Source organism: Eupeodes corollae, chromosome 2 (assembly GCF_945859685.1).
Source record: "Eupeodes corollae chromosome 2, idEupCoro1.1, whole genome shotgun sequence".
In the NCBI taxonomy this organism is placed as follows: domain Eukaryota; kingdom Metazoa; phylum Arthropoda; class Insecta; order Diptera; family Syrphidae; genus Eupeodes; species Eupeodes corollae.
The window spans coordinates 34201439-34218813 of record NC_079148.1 but is presented as its reverse complement, the minus strand read 5'-3'; the positions used below and the strand labels follow the sequence as shown (position 1 = coordinate 34218813).

The following is a 17375-nucleotide window of genomic DNA, read 5'->3' as shown; positions in this document are numbered from 1 at the left end:
ACATTTCGTATTGGATTTTCATAAAAAATGCACACCCATTTTCGAGATATCGAATTTTGAAAAAAAAAATATCATTTTTTGAAGAACCAAAAAAGTTATTAAAAATTTTGTATCATCAATTGTTATTTTATCAATATAAGAGCTTGTGCATAAGAATGTTCTATATGATCTTAAAAAAAAAAAAAAACAGTTAAAACCCAAATTTTCAAGTTTGAACTTTAGAAAAAAAAACGAGCTAACCTTTTCGCTTTTGCGAACGATTTGTTTCGTGTAACTCAAAACACGAACATTGATCAAACTCGTTAGAGAATCTTATATATCATACTCAAACAATTGCCTTCGTTTTTGAAAAACCTAATTTCAAAGCAAAATATCATTCCAATTTTAAAATTTTTAAAGGTCTCCAAAGATTGATTATGTTTTAGAAAAAAATGTGCCATTTCTCTTTACTTTCAAGTTTAAAATGCAGAAAACACAGTTTGAAAAACGAACAGAATCTCATTTTTGAAAATCGAATAATCCTTTTCGTTTCCCTTTTTATTAAGTCAAATCCTTAACAAAGGATATTGTGTACAAATTTGTTTTAAAAACAGGACGTGTTTGAACATTAATCATTTCTTCCGATCTAATTCTTAAACATTCAAGAGTTAGTTTTTTAACATAGATAAATAAAAACTATCCTTGTTATGCGGATGATGTAATTTTTATTAAAACTTGCAACACACGAGTAAATTGGAGTGGTATAAATAGCTCACGACCTCAATACCTCAAATCATAATTGAATCGACTCTTAGTCTACTCAGTACAATAATCTAATCATGAAGGTAAAAATGAGTCCATCAGATTAATTTTTATAATTCCAGTCATAAATATTTAATTTAATTTTAATATTTTTTAAAGGTCTTCATTTTCTTCGCTCTCTTCTGCTTGGCCGTAGCTTCAGCTTCAGTCATTGGACCATTGGGTGGAGTTGCTATCTCCCCATTGGGCTTGCCATTAGCTGGTCATGGTGTTGTTGTCGGTGGATTGGGAGTTCCCGGACTAATTGCTCCAGGACTTATTGGACACCCTGGAGTTGTCAAGGTCATTGGTTAGACAATACATACAATCAAATAAAAGTTGCTGATATGATTCAAAAGTTTGTTGAAAAGTTTAAAATAAAATGCTGAGATTTATAAATAAAAGTTTGTTTTTACTTTAATTTTTACTTTTTACTGCATGTTTGGATTTTGGGATAGTTAAATTTTAAAACCATATTTGATTAAGATTGATTTAAATAAGATGAAAATTCAAGCTATTTTAGTAATAGACTTAATTATAACTTACAACTTTCTTGTTTAAATATTTATTAATTAGAATACGATAGAAAAAAACATAATGACTTATCCAAAAACAGGAGTTGAATGAAATAGCATAAGGCAACTTAAGAGTTATTGCCTTTTGAGCAGATATGTATATCATCATTCATTTATCTTATGGATAAAAAAGTTAAGCAGTTTATTTCTCAGTTCTTAATTAAGGATTGTCCAAATAACTTTATTTGGCTGCATGGAAATTTTAATATTCAATATTGAATACATACAAAGTACCAAAAAAGATAAAGTATTGTTACTTTTTTTTCGAAATTTTTCTTTTAGAAAAAGAGTGAAAATTCAGAAGAAAATTGGCTTGAATATTAAATACCAATGACTTATCTAACATACCCATGCCTAATCTTTTTTTAAAGCCTGAGATTTATTGCTATTTTCTATTGAGGTTCTCATATTTCTTAATATTATTTTATTATTTTTCTTTGTATAGAGTTTCACAGGAAGGATGAGAATTCTACTTAAGAAGATAGCGATTAATAATTATCTTTCAGACTTTTCAATTCGATCTATTTCTGATAATTAAAAGTATGAAACCCGAAACCCAAAAACTAAATGTTGATGTTATTCGAAACTCTGTTTCCCATCTTAGAAATTACTTCTTTTTTAAAAACTCAAGACAACAACTTTATTTATTTTTATATTAATTTATATACTCCCAACCTTTTCCTTCTGACTTGCTCTTTTTTCCAAAGGTTCTGTTTAAAAATATTTCCTGTATTTTACGATTTCAAAATTTACCTGCAAACAAAATTAATTTTGTATGTACAATTTTTTTGTATTTGAATTTAAAAATAGTTTTAGTATGCAATTATTTAGAGCTTTGTAGAATACGTTGTATACATTTGATTTTCGTAAAACATAATGACCCGTTTTCGAGATATCGAATTTCGAAAAAATGTTATATTTTCAAAAAAATCAAAACATAAAATAATAAGACAGTGCAGAAATCGCTGAATGAGTTTCTCAGAAAATTAAAAAAAAAAATAAGGTTCTATGTGGGGTACCTTACATATATACAGCAAATTTAATAAAAATCTATCCATTCGTTTTTGAACTTTCTATTTTTGGCCTACACATTTGTAGGGGGCCTACTGTTATTTTTAGTATTAAAATAAAATTAAAAAACGTTAATCCGCTTAAAACTTAAAATTTTCCAAGTTCAAGCTCAATTGATCTAATTAGAAATATGTATGTTTTTATTGTTTTAACTTATTTAAAAGTTTATTTTGTTGATTGGTTTTCTTTGACAGGCTATAGCTATTGCTTTTTAAAACAAAAAAAAACATGTTAATGAACAAAAGTCGGATTAATGTTCATATAAAAACTTAGTTTCAAGGCAAATTATCATTCCAATTTTTAAAGGTGTACTAAGATTGAGCATAAGGCTAAGCTTTAGAAAAATGTGAAATTTCTCTTTACTGTTTTCAAGTTTAAAATGCTAAAAACACAGTTTTTAAAAGATTCGAAAACCGAACTCCTAACAGAATCTCATATATCGTAGTCACACAATTGGCTTTGTTTTTGAAAATCGAATAATCGTTTTCGTTTTCCTTTTTATATAATCATCAATTCCTTAACAAAGGATATTGTGTACAAATCTGGCCTCAAAACAGGACGTATTTGAATATTAATCATTTTTTCTGATTTAATTCTTAAACACTCAAGGGTTAGTTTTTTAACATAGATAAATAAAAACTATCCTTGTTATGCGGATGATTTAATTTTTATTAAAACTTGCAACACACGAGTAAATTGGAGTGGTATAAATAGTTCACGACCTCAATACTTCAAATCATAATTGAATCGACTCTTAGTCTACTCAGTACAATAATCTAATCATGAAGGTAAAAATAAAACCAGATTAACTTTTAAAATTTCAGTCATATAAATATTGAATTTAATTTTAATATTTTTTTAAAGGTCTTCATTTTCTTCGCTCTCTTCTGCTTGGCCGTAGCTTCAGCTTCAGTCATTGGACCATTGGGTGGAGTTGCTATCTCCCCATTGGGCTTGCCATTAGCTGGTCATGGTGTTGTTGTTGGTGGATTGGGAGTTCCCGGACTCATTGCTCCAGGACTTATTGGACACCCTGGAGTTGTCAAAGTCATTGGTTAGATAATCAAACGATGATGCTGATACGTTTTAAAAGATTGTTGAAATGGTTAAAATAAAATAAAATGCTGAGATTTATACATAAATGTCTGTTTCTAAAATTATTTTAACCTTTAACTTAGTGATACAATTTTGGGATAGTTAGAAACATACATGTATTATACCGAGAAAGAGATTACAATCGTAATATAATTATGACAAAATCAAATTTAATAGCTCTTAATGTATAAAAGGCCCTAAATAAAGTTTCACATAAAGCCTTCTCATCGATAATTATGAGTACATTTAATATCGATGAGGCTTTGCATTTAAGGGACATATATTATCTTATACTTTCCAATTCGACAACATTTATTTCGAAATTAATTTATAGGTTCCAACCCTTAACTTCCGAAGTATATTGCAATATGACGCCTTTAGATAACCACGTCAAAAAAAAAATAGGCTGAGATGAGACCCACACTAATAACTTCCCAAACTGTTTCTTTCAAGGAACTACAAAAATTATGCAATCAACAATCATTGAATTTTTTAAAACATGTATTTTTGGAACAAGTAAAAAATTAAATTTATGATTTAAAAACTAAAAAGAGGCTGGGATGCGACCCACACTGATAATTTCCCATCCCGTCTGTCGATTTGTCTTGCTTAAAAGTTTGTCTATATGTACTCGTATCAATTTTTACCAAATTTTCGTACAATTTTTTATGAAAAAACGGACTGTTGGATTTTTATATAAAAATTATTGAATATCGAAAACAATATTTTCTGTGAAATAAAATAAGTTTGAAGCCAATATCTTAAATATTTGAAAAGATATTTGAGTCGAAAATCAATTTTTACCAATTTTTATTAATTTTTTTTTAGGTTTTTATTTTTCGTAAAAGAATTGTCAATTCGATTTTTCTCAACATTTTTCAGAATGGTGAAAACAATATTTCTTATAAGATTAAATAAGCTGAAGCCTAAATTTTTAATTTTTATTTTTTATAAAAAAAAATTGTCAATTCGATCGGAAACCCGAAACAAAAGGCTGATCTCTTTGCTGAACATCTCGCGAATGTTTTCAAGCCATTCCCAGCAAGCACAGCTACAGATCCCTTACAGTTTGTTGACAGAAACGACGAATGTGAAATACCTTTTGTCACGCTCAAAGAAGTAAGAAGCATGTGTCAACATAAGCTGTCAAACAAAAAATCACCAGGGTACGATCTTATAACTGCTCAGGTTCTGAAAGAAATGCCTCTTATAGCCTTCAAGAAACTCCAATTTATAATAAACGCATGCCTTAAACTAAGATATGTGCCACATCATTGGAAAATTGCGGAAGTCATTGTTATACCTAAACAAGGTAAGCCACCAACAGAAGTTACATCTTACAGACCAATATCGCTTATACCAATCATGGCAAAAGTTTTTGAAAAACTGCTACTTAAAAGGCTTAACAAAATAATTGAAGAAAGAAGACTAATTCCGAGCCATCAGTTTGGATTTAGAAATAAACATTCCACGATAGACCAAGTGCATCGAATTACGGATGTTGTGGAAAAGGCACTTGAAGAAAAACAAGTATGCTCGTCTGTATTCTTAGATGTTGCTCAAGCTTTTGACAAGGTTTGGCACTTGGGACTTGAGTACAAACTGCATAGGGACTTCCCCAGGCAGTACTACGAAATACTGAAATCCTACGTTACGAACCGACTCTTTAGAGTACGGTACGACCAAAATTACTCGGAACTTAAGAAAATTGAAGCCGGTGTACCACAAGGAAGTGTCCTAGGACCAACCCTGTATCTGTTATATACAAGGGATATTCCAGTGGACATCAACGCTATCATGGCCACCTTTGCTGGTGATACTGCAATATTGGTGCCAGATAAATCCGTTACGAAGGCTACACAAAAATTGCAAAATGCAGTCGATAAAGTTAGTGATTGGACGCACAAATGGCGTATCAAATTAAACGAAACAAAATCGACGCATATAAACTTTACAAACAAAAACATAAACAATGTTCCAATTTTTATAAACAGTACAGAAGTACCTTACTCCAATACCGCCAAATACCTTGGAATGAATTTGGATGCAAAGCTTAGATGGAAAGAACACATCAAAAAGAAAAGAGAAGAACTAAACTTGAAGTACAGAAAAACGTACTGGTTAATAGGAAAGAACTCTGACCTATCTATCCAGAACAAACTAATGTTATATAAGCAAGTATTGAAACCCGTTTGGACATATGGCATCCAACTATGGGGCTGTACAAAGAAAACAAATGCTGAACCCATCCAAAAATTCCAAAGCAAGGTCCTTCGTGGAATAATAAATGCCCCTTGGTATATAAGAAATAGCGATCTACATCGTGACCTTCAAATTGAAATGGTTACAGAAGTGGTTAAGAAACACGCTGTATCACACAATAAGCGGCTGCAAAGTCATACTAACTCTGAAATGGAGACCGTATTAAATGTACGAGACAATGTTCGGAGATTAAGAAGAACCAAGCCTCATGAGCTGATGGGCTAAAAGCTACGGGAAAGTGTTATAACCTTAAACTTCCCCCAATGCGATTTTAAAAATTAAGAAATAAAAATCATTTGTCGATCTTTCATAGATTGGTCCTGATTCACCGGTGGTTTTAGTGCGGTAAGAGTCCCACACTACTCGGTACCGATTCTTACCGAGTGTCTTTTGAAGATTTCCATCGGATATAAAAAAAAAAAAAAAAAAAAAAAAAAAAAAAAATTCGATTTTTATCAAAATTTCATCAGATTTCAAAAACATTATTTTTCGTTGCACAAAATTGTTTTGGAGATGAAATCATATTTCAGTCGTAAAATTTTGGAAGTGGCAAATTTTTTTTTCGGTTTTTTTTCTTTTATACAAAAAATGGATTTTTTTCAAAAAATATACTTCTTTGATAACACGTTACAATATATTATATAAAATTTAATTCAAGTCTCTAGCGTTTTTGGTTAAACAAAATTTTCACCTTTTTTTCAAACTGCTATGGTAAAAAAAACTACTCACGCGATTTTCTTGAGAGCAATTTCTGCCTTATTATCTGTATAACAAAATTTATTTGAAATCTATCTCTTCTGGTTCTTGAGCTATGGACGACGAAAAAAACGTCGCGAATGTACGGACGTACGAACGTACGTACACACGCACGCACAGACATCTTTCTTAAAATCTTTTATTTCGACTCTAGGGACCTTGAAACGTCGAGAAATTACAAAATTTTCAAATTGACAAATTGGGCCCATTACAATAACTTCCTATGGGAAGTTAATAAATAATAATTATGCAACAGCTCGTAGAAATCCAAGGCTTAGTGACTTCGAGCTCTCAACCATTCCTGTGTGATTCAAGATTTTTGGCATGATATTCCTGCGCACCTACCATCACTCCTCAAACTTGTTGACATTTTTCACATGACCATCATTTACAATTCATGCAAACTTATTACCAAAATAATAGTTCGGTTCGAGCAACGTATCGAAAGAAGCAATTTATTAAAATAAACTTTTATCCCCTATTTTCTTCGCCATTAAATAAATATGGTCAAAGCGTGTAAGCTGTATAGAAGGAAGATCACTTCGGTTAGAAGAGAATTAGTTCAGTTTTATTAACTTCCCATAGGAAGTTATTGTAATGGGTCCGATTTGTCAAATTGAAAATTTTGACATTTCTCGACGTTTCAAGGTCCCTAGAGTCGAAATAAAAGATTTTTAGAAAGATGTCTGTGCGTGCGTGTGTACGTACGTTTGTACGTCCGTACGTCCGTACGTCCGTACGTCCGTACGTTCGCGACGTTTTTTTCGTCGTCCATAGCTCAAGAACCAGAAGAGATATCGACTTCAAATAAATTTTGTTATACAGATAATAAGGCAGAAAGATGCAGAAAGGACTCCCAAGAATATTGCGTGGGTGGTTTTTTTACTATAGCAGTTTGAAAAAAAGGTGAAAATTTTGGTTAACCCTAAATATCTTACAAACCAAAAACGCTAGAGACTTGAATTAAATTTTATATAATATATTGTAACATGATACCAAACAGGTATATTTTTTGAAAAAAATCAATATAACGGTTTTTTTTTAAAAATCAATAAAACTGAAAAAAAAAATTTGTCACCTCCAAAATTTTACGACTGAAATATAATTTCATCTCTAAAACAATTTTGTGCAACGAAGAATAATGTTTTTGACATCTAATAAAATTTTGAGAAAAATAGAATTGACAGTTTTTTTATAAAAAATAAAAATTACTCAAAGTTGGTAAAAATTGAATATCGATTCAAATATCTTTTCAAAAACTTGAAATTTAGACTTCAAACTTATTTTATCTTATAAGAAATATTGTTTTCAACATTTTGAAGAATGTTGAGAAAAATCGAATTGACAGTTTTCTTACAAAAAATAAAAACCTAAAAAAAAATGTATAAAAGTTGGTAAAAATTGATTTTCGACTCAAATATCTTTTCAAAACTTTGAGATATTGGCTTTAATTTACTTTTATCTTTCAAAACATCTTGTTGTCAACATTCGGTTAAAGTTTGAAAAAAATCGAATTGACAGTTTTTTTACAAAAAATAAAAACCTAAAAAAAAATTAATAAAAGTTGGTAAAAATTGATTTTCGACTCAAATATCTTTTCAAAACTTTGAGATATTGGCTTTAATTTACTTTTATCTTTCAAAACATCTTGTTGTCAACATTCGGTTAAAGTTTGAAAAAAATCGAATTGACAGTTTTTTTACAAAAAATAAAAACCTAAAAAAAAAAATTTATAAAAGTGGGTAAAAATTGATTTTCGACTCAAATATCTTTTCAAAACTTTGAGATATTGGCTTTAATTTACTTTTATCTTTCAAAACATCTTGTTGTCAACATTCAGTTAAAGTTTGAAAAAAATCGAATTGACAGTTTTTGTACAAAAAATAAAAACCTAAAAAAAAGAATTTATAAAAGTGGGTAAAAATTGATTTTCGACTCAAACATCTTTTAAAAAATTTTAAATATTGGCTTCAAAGTAATTTTATCTCATAAGAAATATTGTTTTCAACATTTGGTAAAATTTTTAAAAAATCGAATTGACAGTTTTTTTTACAAAAAATAAAACTCTAAAAAAAAAACAATACAAAAACTTATTAAAAATTTACTTTCGACTCAAATAGCTTTTCAAAACTTAAAAATATTGGCTTGAAACTTATTTTATTTCACAGAAAATATTGTTTTCCATATTCAGTAATTTTTATATAAAAATCCAACAGTCCGTTTTTTTCATAAAAAATAAAATCTACAAAAAATAGTACGCAAATTTGGTAAAAATTGATACGAGTACATATAGACAAACTTTTAAGCAAGACAAATCTACAGACGGGATGGGAAGTTATCAGTGTGGGTCGCATCCCAGCCTCTTTTTTGATTTAATTTTTGTAAGGCTTGGAAAGGTATACATTTGTGAAGTTTAATAAACTACATGCAAGCATAAAAAGGATGAACAAAATGTCAATAAAAAGTAAAAGAGCATACAACTTAATAAATTAATTTAGAGTAAATGTACATAAATCATATAAACATTGCAGTTTTAGGTAAATATTTTATTAATAGTAGAATGATACATGCAGACCAATTTGACCTGGCAAAACGAAGTTTTTTATATTTAGGTTGGTTTTCGAGTTCTTTGAATTTTGAACAATACTAGCAGTGCACGAAATTTAAAAATGATTAAAGGACATTTGAATTCAATTCAAAACTAATGACAAAAAAGAGACTAGGATTAAAACCACACTGATAACTTCCCATCCCGTTTGTCTTGATTAAAAGTTTTGTAAATGTTCGTGTTTTGTTAAAAAAGTTGTCAGTTAAATTATTCAAAAAAAATTTAATCACCAACAATATTTTGCATATGATGAAATAGTTTGATTTAAAAATCTATTTTTGCTAACGAGATTTTGAGTCGAAAACCAATTTCTACCAATAATACAAATTGGATGAATATAACTAATTTAAAGTCAATCTTCTATTGTTCACGAGATATCGAGAACCGAACATCGATTTTCAACAATTTTGAGCACTATTTTTTGTAGATTTTAATTTTTTATGAAAAACTGACTGTTGGATTTTTGTAAAAAAAAGATTGAATGTCGGAAATAATATTTTGTGTGAGATAAAAGTAATGTTGATAAGAAATTTCAGTTCAAACAAAATATTTACCTAGTTTTAATAATGTTTTTTTTTTATTTAAAACTTTGTTGAATGTCAAAAACAATATTTTTTTTTAAATACAATTAGTTTGAAGCTATAATCTTAAATTGTTGAAAAGATATTTGAGTGGAAAGTTATTTTTTTACCAACTTTTATTAATTTTTTGTAAGAAAACTGTTGATTCGATTTTTCTCAAAATATTACCGAATGTTGGAAACAGTATTTCTAAAAATATAACCGAATGTTGACAACAGTATTTCTTATAAAAAAAACTTTTTAAGGACATAATCATATTTAAGTCGAAAATCAATTTTTTTAGCTTTTCTGTTTTTTGTAAAAAAAAACTGTTAATTCAATTTTTCTCAAACTTTTACAAGATAACGAAAACGTCGTTTTCGTTGCAAACAATTATTTTAGAGATAAAATCATTTTTGTTCGTGAAATATTCAAGGTGACAAATATTTTGTTTCAGTTTTTTTATTTAAAAACATTATTTGGATTTTTTCCAAATATATGTTTGTTTGGTATCACGTTTCAATATGTAATATAAGATTTAATTTAGTTCTCTAGCGTTATTGGTTCGTAAGATATTTTGGGTTAACCAACATTTTCACCCACCCACTCAAATTTTTGAGAGTCCCTTCTGCATCTTTCTGCGTTATTATTAGAAGTCGAAATCTCTACTGGTTCTTTAGCTATGAACGACGAAACAAACTTCCCGAACGTACGGACGTAAGAACGTACGTATGTACACACGTACGCACAGACATCTCTCTAAAAATCTTTTATTTCGACTCCAGGGACCTTGAAACGTCGAGAAATTAATCAATTTTCAATTCGGCAAACCGAACCGATTACTATAACTTTCTATTGGAAGTTAATAACAGACAAAACTATATTGAGAGACCAAGACGGTAGGAATGAAATAAGAGGAGGATGTATTTAAGTTAATAACTTATTCAAATGTAATAGACTGACGTACAAACTAGGAAGGGTTCAATAGTTTGGTATTATATATTATAATAATCTGATAAATGTAATATATTTGTGCTTATTTAATATGAGTGCATACAATTTATTGATGCAAATCTATTTATCACCATACAGTTGCTTATAATAATGGCAATAAAGAAAGATTTAAATTATAATTTGAATAAGAATGAATTCAAATCGCTTATCAATCAGATTCATAAGTGTTATAATTACTTAAGATAATATTGAATAATCTATTAAATTTGATTTAGAACAACCTTAAGGGAATACCATTCTATAATTATTTTTAACTTCTAGCGTTCTGATGGATTGGATGCTATAACTTCTTGTATATAGGTACTGATGATGATTTAAACAACCTGTTGGTCTAATTAACTCAATTTTAGTGAAAGTAGGAATAGATAAATTATTTTATTATTCAATTGCAGATATCAAAACAACAATATCAAAACCCTAGTTATACATCACATATGCATTTGCATAATGTATAAATTATAGCCACTGGATATTCTTTCTGCAAAAATAAAACAGATATGTGGATGTAGATAGATTTGCTCCATAAGCGTAACCCTAGCGTAACCCACAGAGGTCTAGGTTCTTATAATAATGCATATTGGATATTATGCACAAATGAACATATTGCCACTAGTTGGAGACCCAATAAGAACATGTAGTATGTAGATATAATTGTGGAGCACGAGGCACGACATTTGTTTTCCTGCCGCCCACCAAAAAACCTGATTTGGAACAATACAAATGTTAACATTGAGATCTTGTGTTTGCCACGGGACAAGTTGATCACATTACACCTATGGGATAGATTTCAATAAAATGTATGTAGTACCTACATAGTTAGAGATTGAGGTAGTCAAATATATGTAGATGCAAAAATCAGCTGCATGAAAATGATGCAATGACTTAATATAATTACAATACTGGCATGTTTCGATACTATATAATAGTAAAGTTTTTCTGGATAGAAATCATATTTGAATCGACAATCAGTCAACTCAGAAACCTAATCCAATCTAATAATCATGAAGGTGAGATATGCAGTGTAAAAGCTGTTTATATATTTAATAAGAAAATTTTTGTAATATAACTTTTTTTCTTTTCTTTAACAAGGTCCTCATTTTCTTCGCTCTCGTCTGCCTTGCCATTGCTTCAGCATCAGTCATTGGTCCATTGGGATTGGGTAGCGTAGCTGTTTCACCTCTTGGAGTCCCATTGGGCGGACCAGTTGTTCTTGGAGGACATGGATTAGTTGCTCCTGGAATTGTTGGACTTGGCGGACTCAGAATTGTCGGTTAAGTAAAATGCCTACAATAAAATCCAAAAAATTATGCACTCTTTCAAATTTCACGCTATACCATTTCTTGTTTCAATAAAACTGCTTTTGATGTTTTTTTAACAAAAAGTTATTTGTTTTATTTTTTGTATCCTCCTCAGCTATAAGATTTTTTGCGAAAAAGATCTAATTTTTTTTTCATTTTCCAAATGTATATAAAAAAAAGGGTGGGATGCGATCCACACTGATAACTTTCCATCCCGTCTGTTTGCGTACTATTTTTTGTAGATTTTATTTTTTATGAAAAATGGACTGTTGTATTTTTATATAAAAATTACTGAATATTTTCTGCGAAATAAAGTAAGTCCGAAAGTAAATTTTCACCAAGTTTTAGTATTGTTTTTTTTAGAGTTTTATTTTTTTGTAAAAAAAATGTTAATTCGATTTTTCTCAACATTTTTCAGACTGTTGAAAACAATATTTCTTATAAGATAAAATAAGTTTGAAGCCTAAATTTAAAGGTTTTGAAAAGATATTTGAATCGATATTCAACTTTTACCAACTTTGAGTAATGTTTTTTTTGGATTTTTATTTTTTATAAAAAAAACTGTCAATTCGATTTTTCTCAAAATTTTATCAGATGTCAAAAACATTATTCTTCGTTTCACAAAAGTGCTTTGGAGATGAAATCATATTTTAGTCGTAAAATTTTAGAGGTGACAAATTTTTTTTCAGTTTTTTTTTTTTTTATTTATAAAAACTTTGTAGATCCGACAATTCAGATTAGTTTGTTGACATTTAAACTATTTAAGAAATGTCAAAACTGACATACAATTTTCTCCTCAACCTGCTGCTGATTCTACAATCGGTGTGATTTTAATAGTGGTTGCGTTCAATATTAGACGAATAGGGTATTCTGATACCTTTATCCAAACAGCTCTGATGTCAAAAAAGTTATCTCAAAATTTCTGATATATGTGGGTATCTGACCTAACAGCTGATTGAAAATATAATGGAAATTGAAGGAACCCGAAAATGTGTTTCAAATTGCTATGTTTTTTGGTAAAAATCCTGTAAATTATAAAAATTATCTATTGAAAATATTGCTTTACAATCATTTTGGACCTCGAAATTAAAATAATTGCCTGCTTTTTGTGAACAACTGTTCTTTTGTTGAGCTATCTCAATTTATTTTTTCAAGTCGTTCAAAAGAAAAGCTTAATTGCTTAGTCAGACATCAATTATGACATTTCTGCTAAAATAAAAAAGTCAAAAAACCACTGAATTGTGTTACCTGACGCTTTAAGAAAAAAATGATTTTTTCTAGTTATTATTTTATTTAGCTTAAATGTTTTTATTTTAATTCATTTATTTTTCTATTTGCTACCCATTGCAAAAAGAATATGGTTAGATCTTAATTAATCATTTTTGTTCTTATCTATGGGTTTTAACTAATTTGATTTTGAAAAAAGGTGAGATAGTTCCCATTATTATTAGAACCCCGCAATAACATAGAATGTATGTTACAATTTATAACTTTACTTTATTTTATTATGAGGAATGATTTTTGAAGATTTTAGTCGAAGGTTGTTCAAGATATACATAGGTACATAAACATTAGCCGCGTGCATCAGACCTTTTTTTCTCGTTTTCGCTAGAATCTGATTTAATCTAAATTAGTTAAGATGGTGATAAAGATGTCACAGAGACGGTGTGACATACGAATTGTTCGAGTATCTCATAAATTACACAGGTCCCAAAATGAAAAGAATGAATACAAAACTAGTTTAGATCACAGGCCGTCTTCAAGATTTGTGCATAAATCTTACAAGTCATTGGAAGAAATGTATTTTAGACAACATTGAAGACAATTTATCTTCATTTCTTCTAAGATTTTTGTCTTAGTGAAAAAAGTTTACTAATTTGTATAAAACACACTTAATGCACATTATTTTTATTCAGTTCTATTCTAACAATGAAAGTAAGTTCATTTCTTGGAACAAACTCTAACGTTATTCTAAAATCTTATATTGTTTTCCTCCACAGGTCCTCCTTTGCATATCCTTAATTTACCTGGCTACGGTTTTCAGCTATCATACAGCGGATAGCGTAAATCAGAGAAGTGATGGAAATCTTATAACATCAGCAGAACATTCTAGAGAAGATCATCATGAATATGATGCTTTTGAACGTGAAGCTCGCCGAAAATATGAACATCAAAAATCATCTTCAGATACCTTTAAGAGAATTCCTGCTATAAGAAGGACAGTACCTGAAGATAACGATCATCATCATGAAGATACCGAACATGGAACAAATTCTGATTCCGGGAAAAGGTTACGTCACGAGGATTATTCTGATTCAGATAGGAGCAGCTTTGCAGATGACAGAGATTCTGATGATCATGTTGATTATCATCATCAAGAGGAATACCCCGAGTTACCAATTCAACCACCTTCTGCTCCACCAGTTGTATTTTTTGGACCACAACAACCAATTGGTCGCAGACAAATTCGTTTGCCTGTCTACCGAAGGCCAAGTTATTCAAGGCTCTATGATGCTGGACCCCTGCCAGTATCATACAGGGCTATAAATCCGGTAGCATATTCAGTACCAACCCGTGTTCGTAATGTTGTATTGGGATATCCATCGGCTTTATCTAGCCCAGTAAGATATGCTTACAGCCCTCCAAGTCCTGCACTTGATGCTGGAGTAGTCCCATTAGAATACAGAGGATACATAGCAGAAGAATATGATGAATTCCTTAAGAAAAAATAAATCAGCATAAATGTTTTAAATGTTCTGTTACTGTTTTCAGTTACAACTACCATTTCGTTTAAAAAATCAGCAAGAAGTATGGTACTTGCTCATAAAAGTATTCTTTGTTTTTGTTGCTTAACGTTTTTAATAAATTACTAACAAATAAATGAAAAATTTGATATTTTCCATCATAATTATAAAGAAGTATTTTTTGTTAAAGTTGCTTTTACGTATTAAAAGTGGGATATTCAGAGTTTCATTTCTAAACATCCTTTTTTGTCGAATTGAAAGTCTTGAAATTTCTTCAAAGATATAAATCTATCGTTTTTAGTGGATAGTTTCAAACTAGTGTTTTTCATTCAAACCAAGTTGTTAAATTTTTTTGCAAGGCTATATGAAGCAATTATTAAAAAATTCTATCATTTAAAAAATGTTCCTAATTGGAATCAAGAATTTAAGGTTAGAGTTGATTATTAAAATAAATAGAGGCTGGGATGCGACCCATACTGATAACTTCCCATCCCGTCTGTCGACAGAATCGATCGATCGATTTGCCTTGCTATATGTTTGTAGGTTTTAGTGGTATATTGAAAAAGTTGTTAGTTGAATTATTCTTACAAATTTAAAAATTACCAAGAAAATTTTTCATATATAGAAATAGTTAAGATTTTTAGTTTTTTTAATTTTTTTACCAATTGAAGTAGCATTTCTTAAATTTTAACAAATTGGATGAATGCACTTAATTTGAGAGATATCAAGAAAAGAACATCAATTTTAACCAAATTTGCTTACTATTTTTTTTAGATTTTATTTTTTTATGAAAAAATGGACTGTTGGATTTTTATAAAAAAAACTACTGAATATTGTAAACAATATTTTCTGTGAAATAAAAAAAAGTTTGAGGACAATATTTTGAAATTTTTTAAAAGCTATTTGAGACGAACGTAAATTTTTACCAAGTTTTAGTACTGTATTTTTTTTTGTAAGAAAACTCTCAATTAGGGTTTTTGCAAAATTTTACTGAATGTTTACAACAATATTTGTCAAAAGACAAAAGTAGTTTAAAGTCAATATCTCAGTTTTGAATTGATATTTGAATCGAAAATCAATTTTTACCAACTTATATTAATTTTTTTGTTTAGGTTTTTATTATTTTTTTGTAAAAAAAACTGTCAATTTGATCTTTCTCAAAATTTTACTGAATGTTAAAAATTTTACTGAATGTTCTAGTAAGTTTAAATTAACTAAAAGCCATAATCACAATGTTTTGAAAAGATATTTGAGTCAAAAATCAATTTTTACCAACTTTTGTTTAATTTTCTTTTAAGATTTTATTTTTTGTAAGGAAACTCTCTATTCGATTCTTCTCAAAATTTTTCCAAATGTTGAAAATAATATTAATTATAAGATAAAATTAGTTGAAAGCCATAATCTCAAATATTTGAAAAGATATTTGAGTCGAAAAAACAATTTTTACCAACTTTTGTTCAATTGTATTTTAAGTTTTCTATTTTTTGTTAAAAAAAACTGTCAATTCCATTTTTCTCAAAATTTTACCGAATTTTAAAAACTTGTTTTTTGTTGCACACAATTCTTTTGGAGATAAAAATATTTTCTATTCGAAAAATGTTCGGTGTGACAATTTTTTTTCAGTTTTTTTGTTTTATAAAAAAAAACGGTTAATGGATTTTTTTTCAAAAAATATATTTTCTTGGTATCACGTTACAATACATAATATTAAATTTAATTCAAGTCTTTAGCGGTTTTGGTTCGTAAGATATTTAGGGTTAACCAAAATGTTCAACTTTTTTTTAAACTGCTATTGTTAAAAAAACCTCCCAAGCAATTTTCTTAAGGGCCCCCTCTGCATCTTTCAGCCTTATTATCTGTATAACAACATTTATTTGAAGTCGATATCTCTTCTGGTTCTTTAGCTATGGACAACGAACAAAATTTCGTATTGTCTTCTCCGTGTTCTTGAATGTTTTCAGTGAAGTGATTGGGAGTGATTTTATACGACTCAAATGTGAAGGCATTTTTCTAATCTTCGATAGGCCAGCTGTCAAAAAATTGCATTCCAATCAAAGGTGACTCTCTGATTGGAATGCACCAGGAATGGCGTTGGTGACACTTAAGTTTGTGGAAAATTTTACTGGTTTTGGTTCCGTTTAAATAAGTTATTTCCTTTGTAGAAATATGCATATAACATTATCTTTTTAGCTATATGAGTACTTGTCATTTATCTATTTTGTTGGATTTGGTTGGAATTTATTTAATTTTCCTTACGTTTTCCCGTCATTTCGCTACAGTCATTCCTCTCTATGAGATATATTATGTGGCATCACTTTTGGGACCAACCAAACCATTATATTCATGTGGCAGTAGAAATTTGTAGCAAATAATATTTTACAATAATAAAATAACAAAAAATTACAATAATAACATAACAAACAAATGTCTTTCATAAAAATAAAATGAAAAACGAAACTTTTCAGTTTTCTTCAATTTATAATTTTTCTGCTAATATTTAATATGTCAACAATTTAGTCTTTGAACACATCCAAAAGTGCTGAATATATCAGCACTACATTACCATCACTTGACTGAACCTTTATTATCCAGAAATATCTACGCATCTCCCT

At 29.1% G+C, this 17375-nt stretch overlaps 1 protein-coding gene and 3 long non-coding RNA genes across 4 annotated transcripts; all 4 read left to right on the top strand.

The window, feature by feature from the left end:
- Positions 1 to 739: 739 nt before the first annotated feature.
- LOC129947023 (uncharacterized) lies at positions 740 to 1201 on the top strand. The gene is made up of 2 exons (XR_008781677.1): positions 740 to 824; positions 901 to 1201. It is a non-coding gene; the product is annotated as an uncharacterized LOC129947023 (long non-coding RNA).
- Positions 1202 to 3130: 1929 nt separating this feature from the next.
- Positions 3131 to 3568, top strand: LOC129946415 (uncharacterized). Its single transcript, XR_008781577.1, has 2 exons — positions 3131 to 3214; positions 3291 to 3568. It is a non-coding gene; the product is annotated as an uncharacterized LOC129946415 (long non-coding RNA).
- Positions 3569 to 11242: 7674 nt separating this feature from the next.
- On the top strand, positions 11243 to 12016 carry LOC129946259 (uncharacterized). The gene is made up of 2 exons (XR_008781552.1): positions 11243 to 11728; positions 11811 to 12016. It is a non-coding gene; the product is annotated as an uncharacterized LOC129946259 (long non-coding RNA).
- A 1826-nt stretch (positions 12017 to 13842) lies between these two features.
- Positions 13843 to 14851, top strand: LOC129947340 (uncharacterized). Its single transcript, XM_056057861.1, has 2 exons — positions 13843 to 13954; positions 14020 to 14851. The coding sequence occupies exons 1-2, from the start codon at positions 13949 to 13951 to the stop codon at positions 14749 to 14751; spliced, it is 738 nt and encodes a 245-aa protein (XP_055913836.1). The 5' UTR covers positions 13843 to 13948; the 3' UTR covers positions 14752 to 14851.
- The last annotated feature ends 2524 nt before the right edge of the window (positions 14852 to 17375 follow it).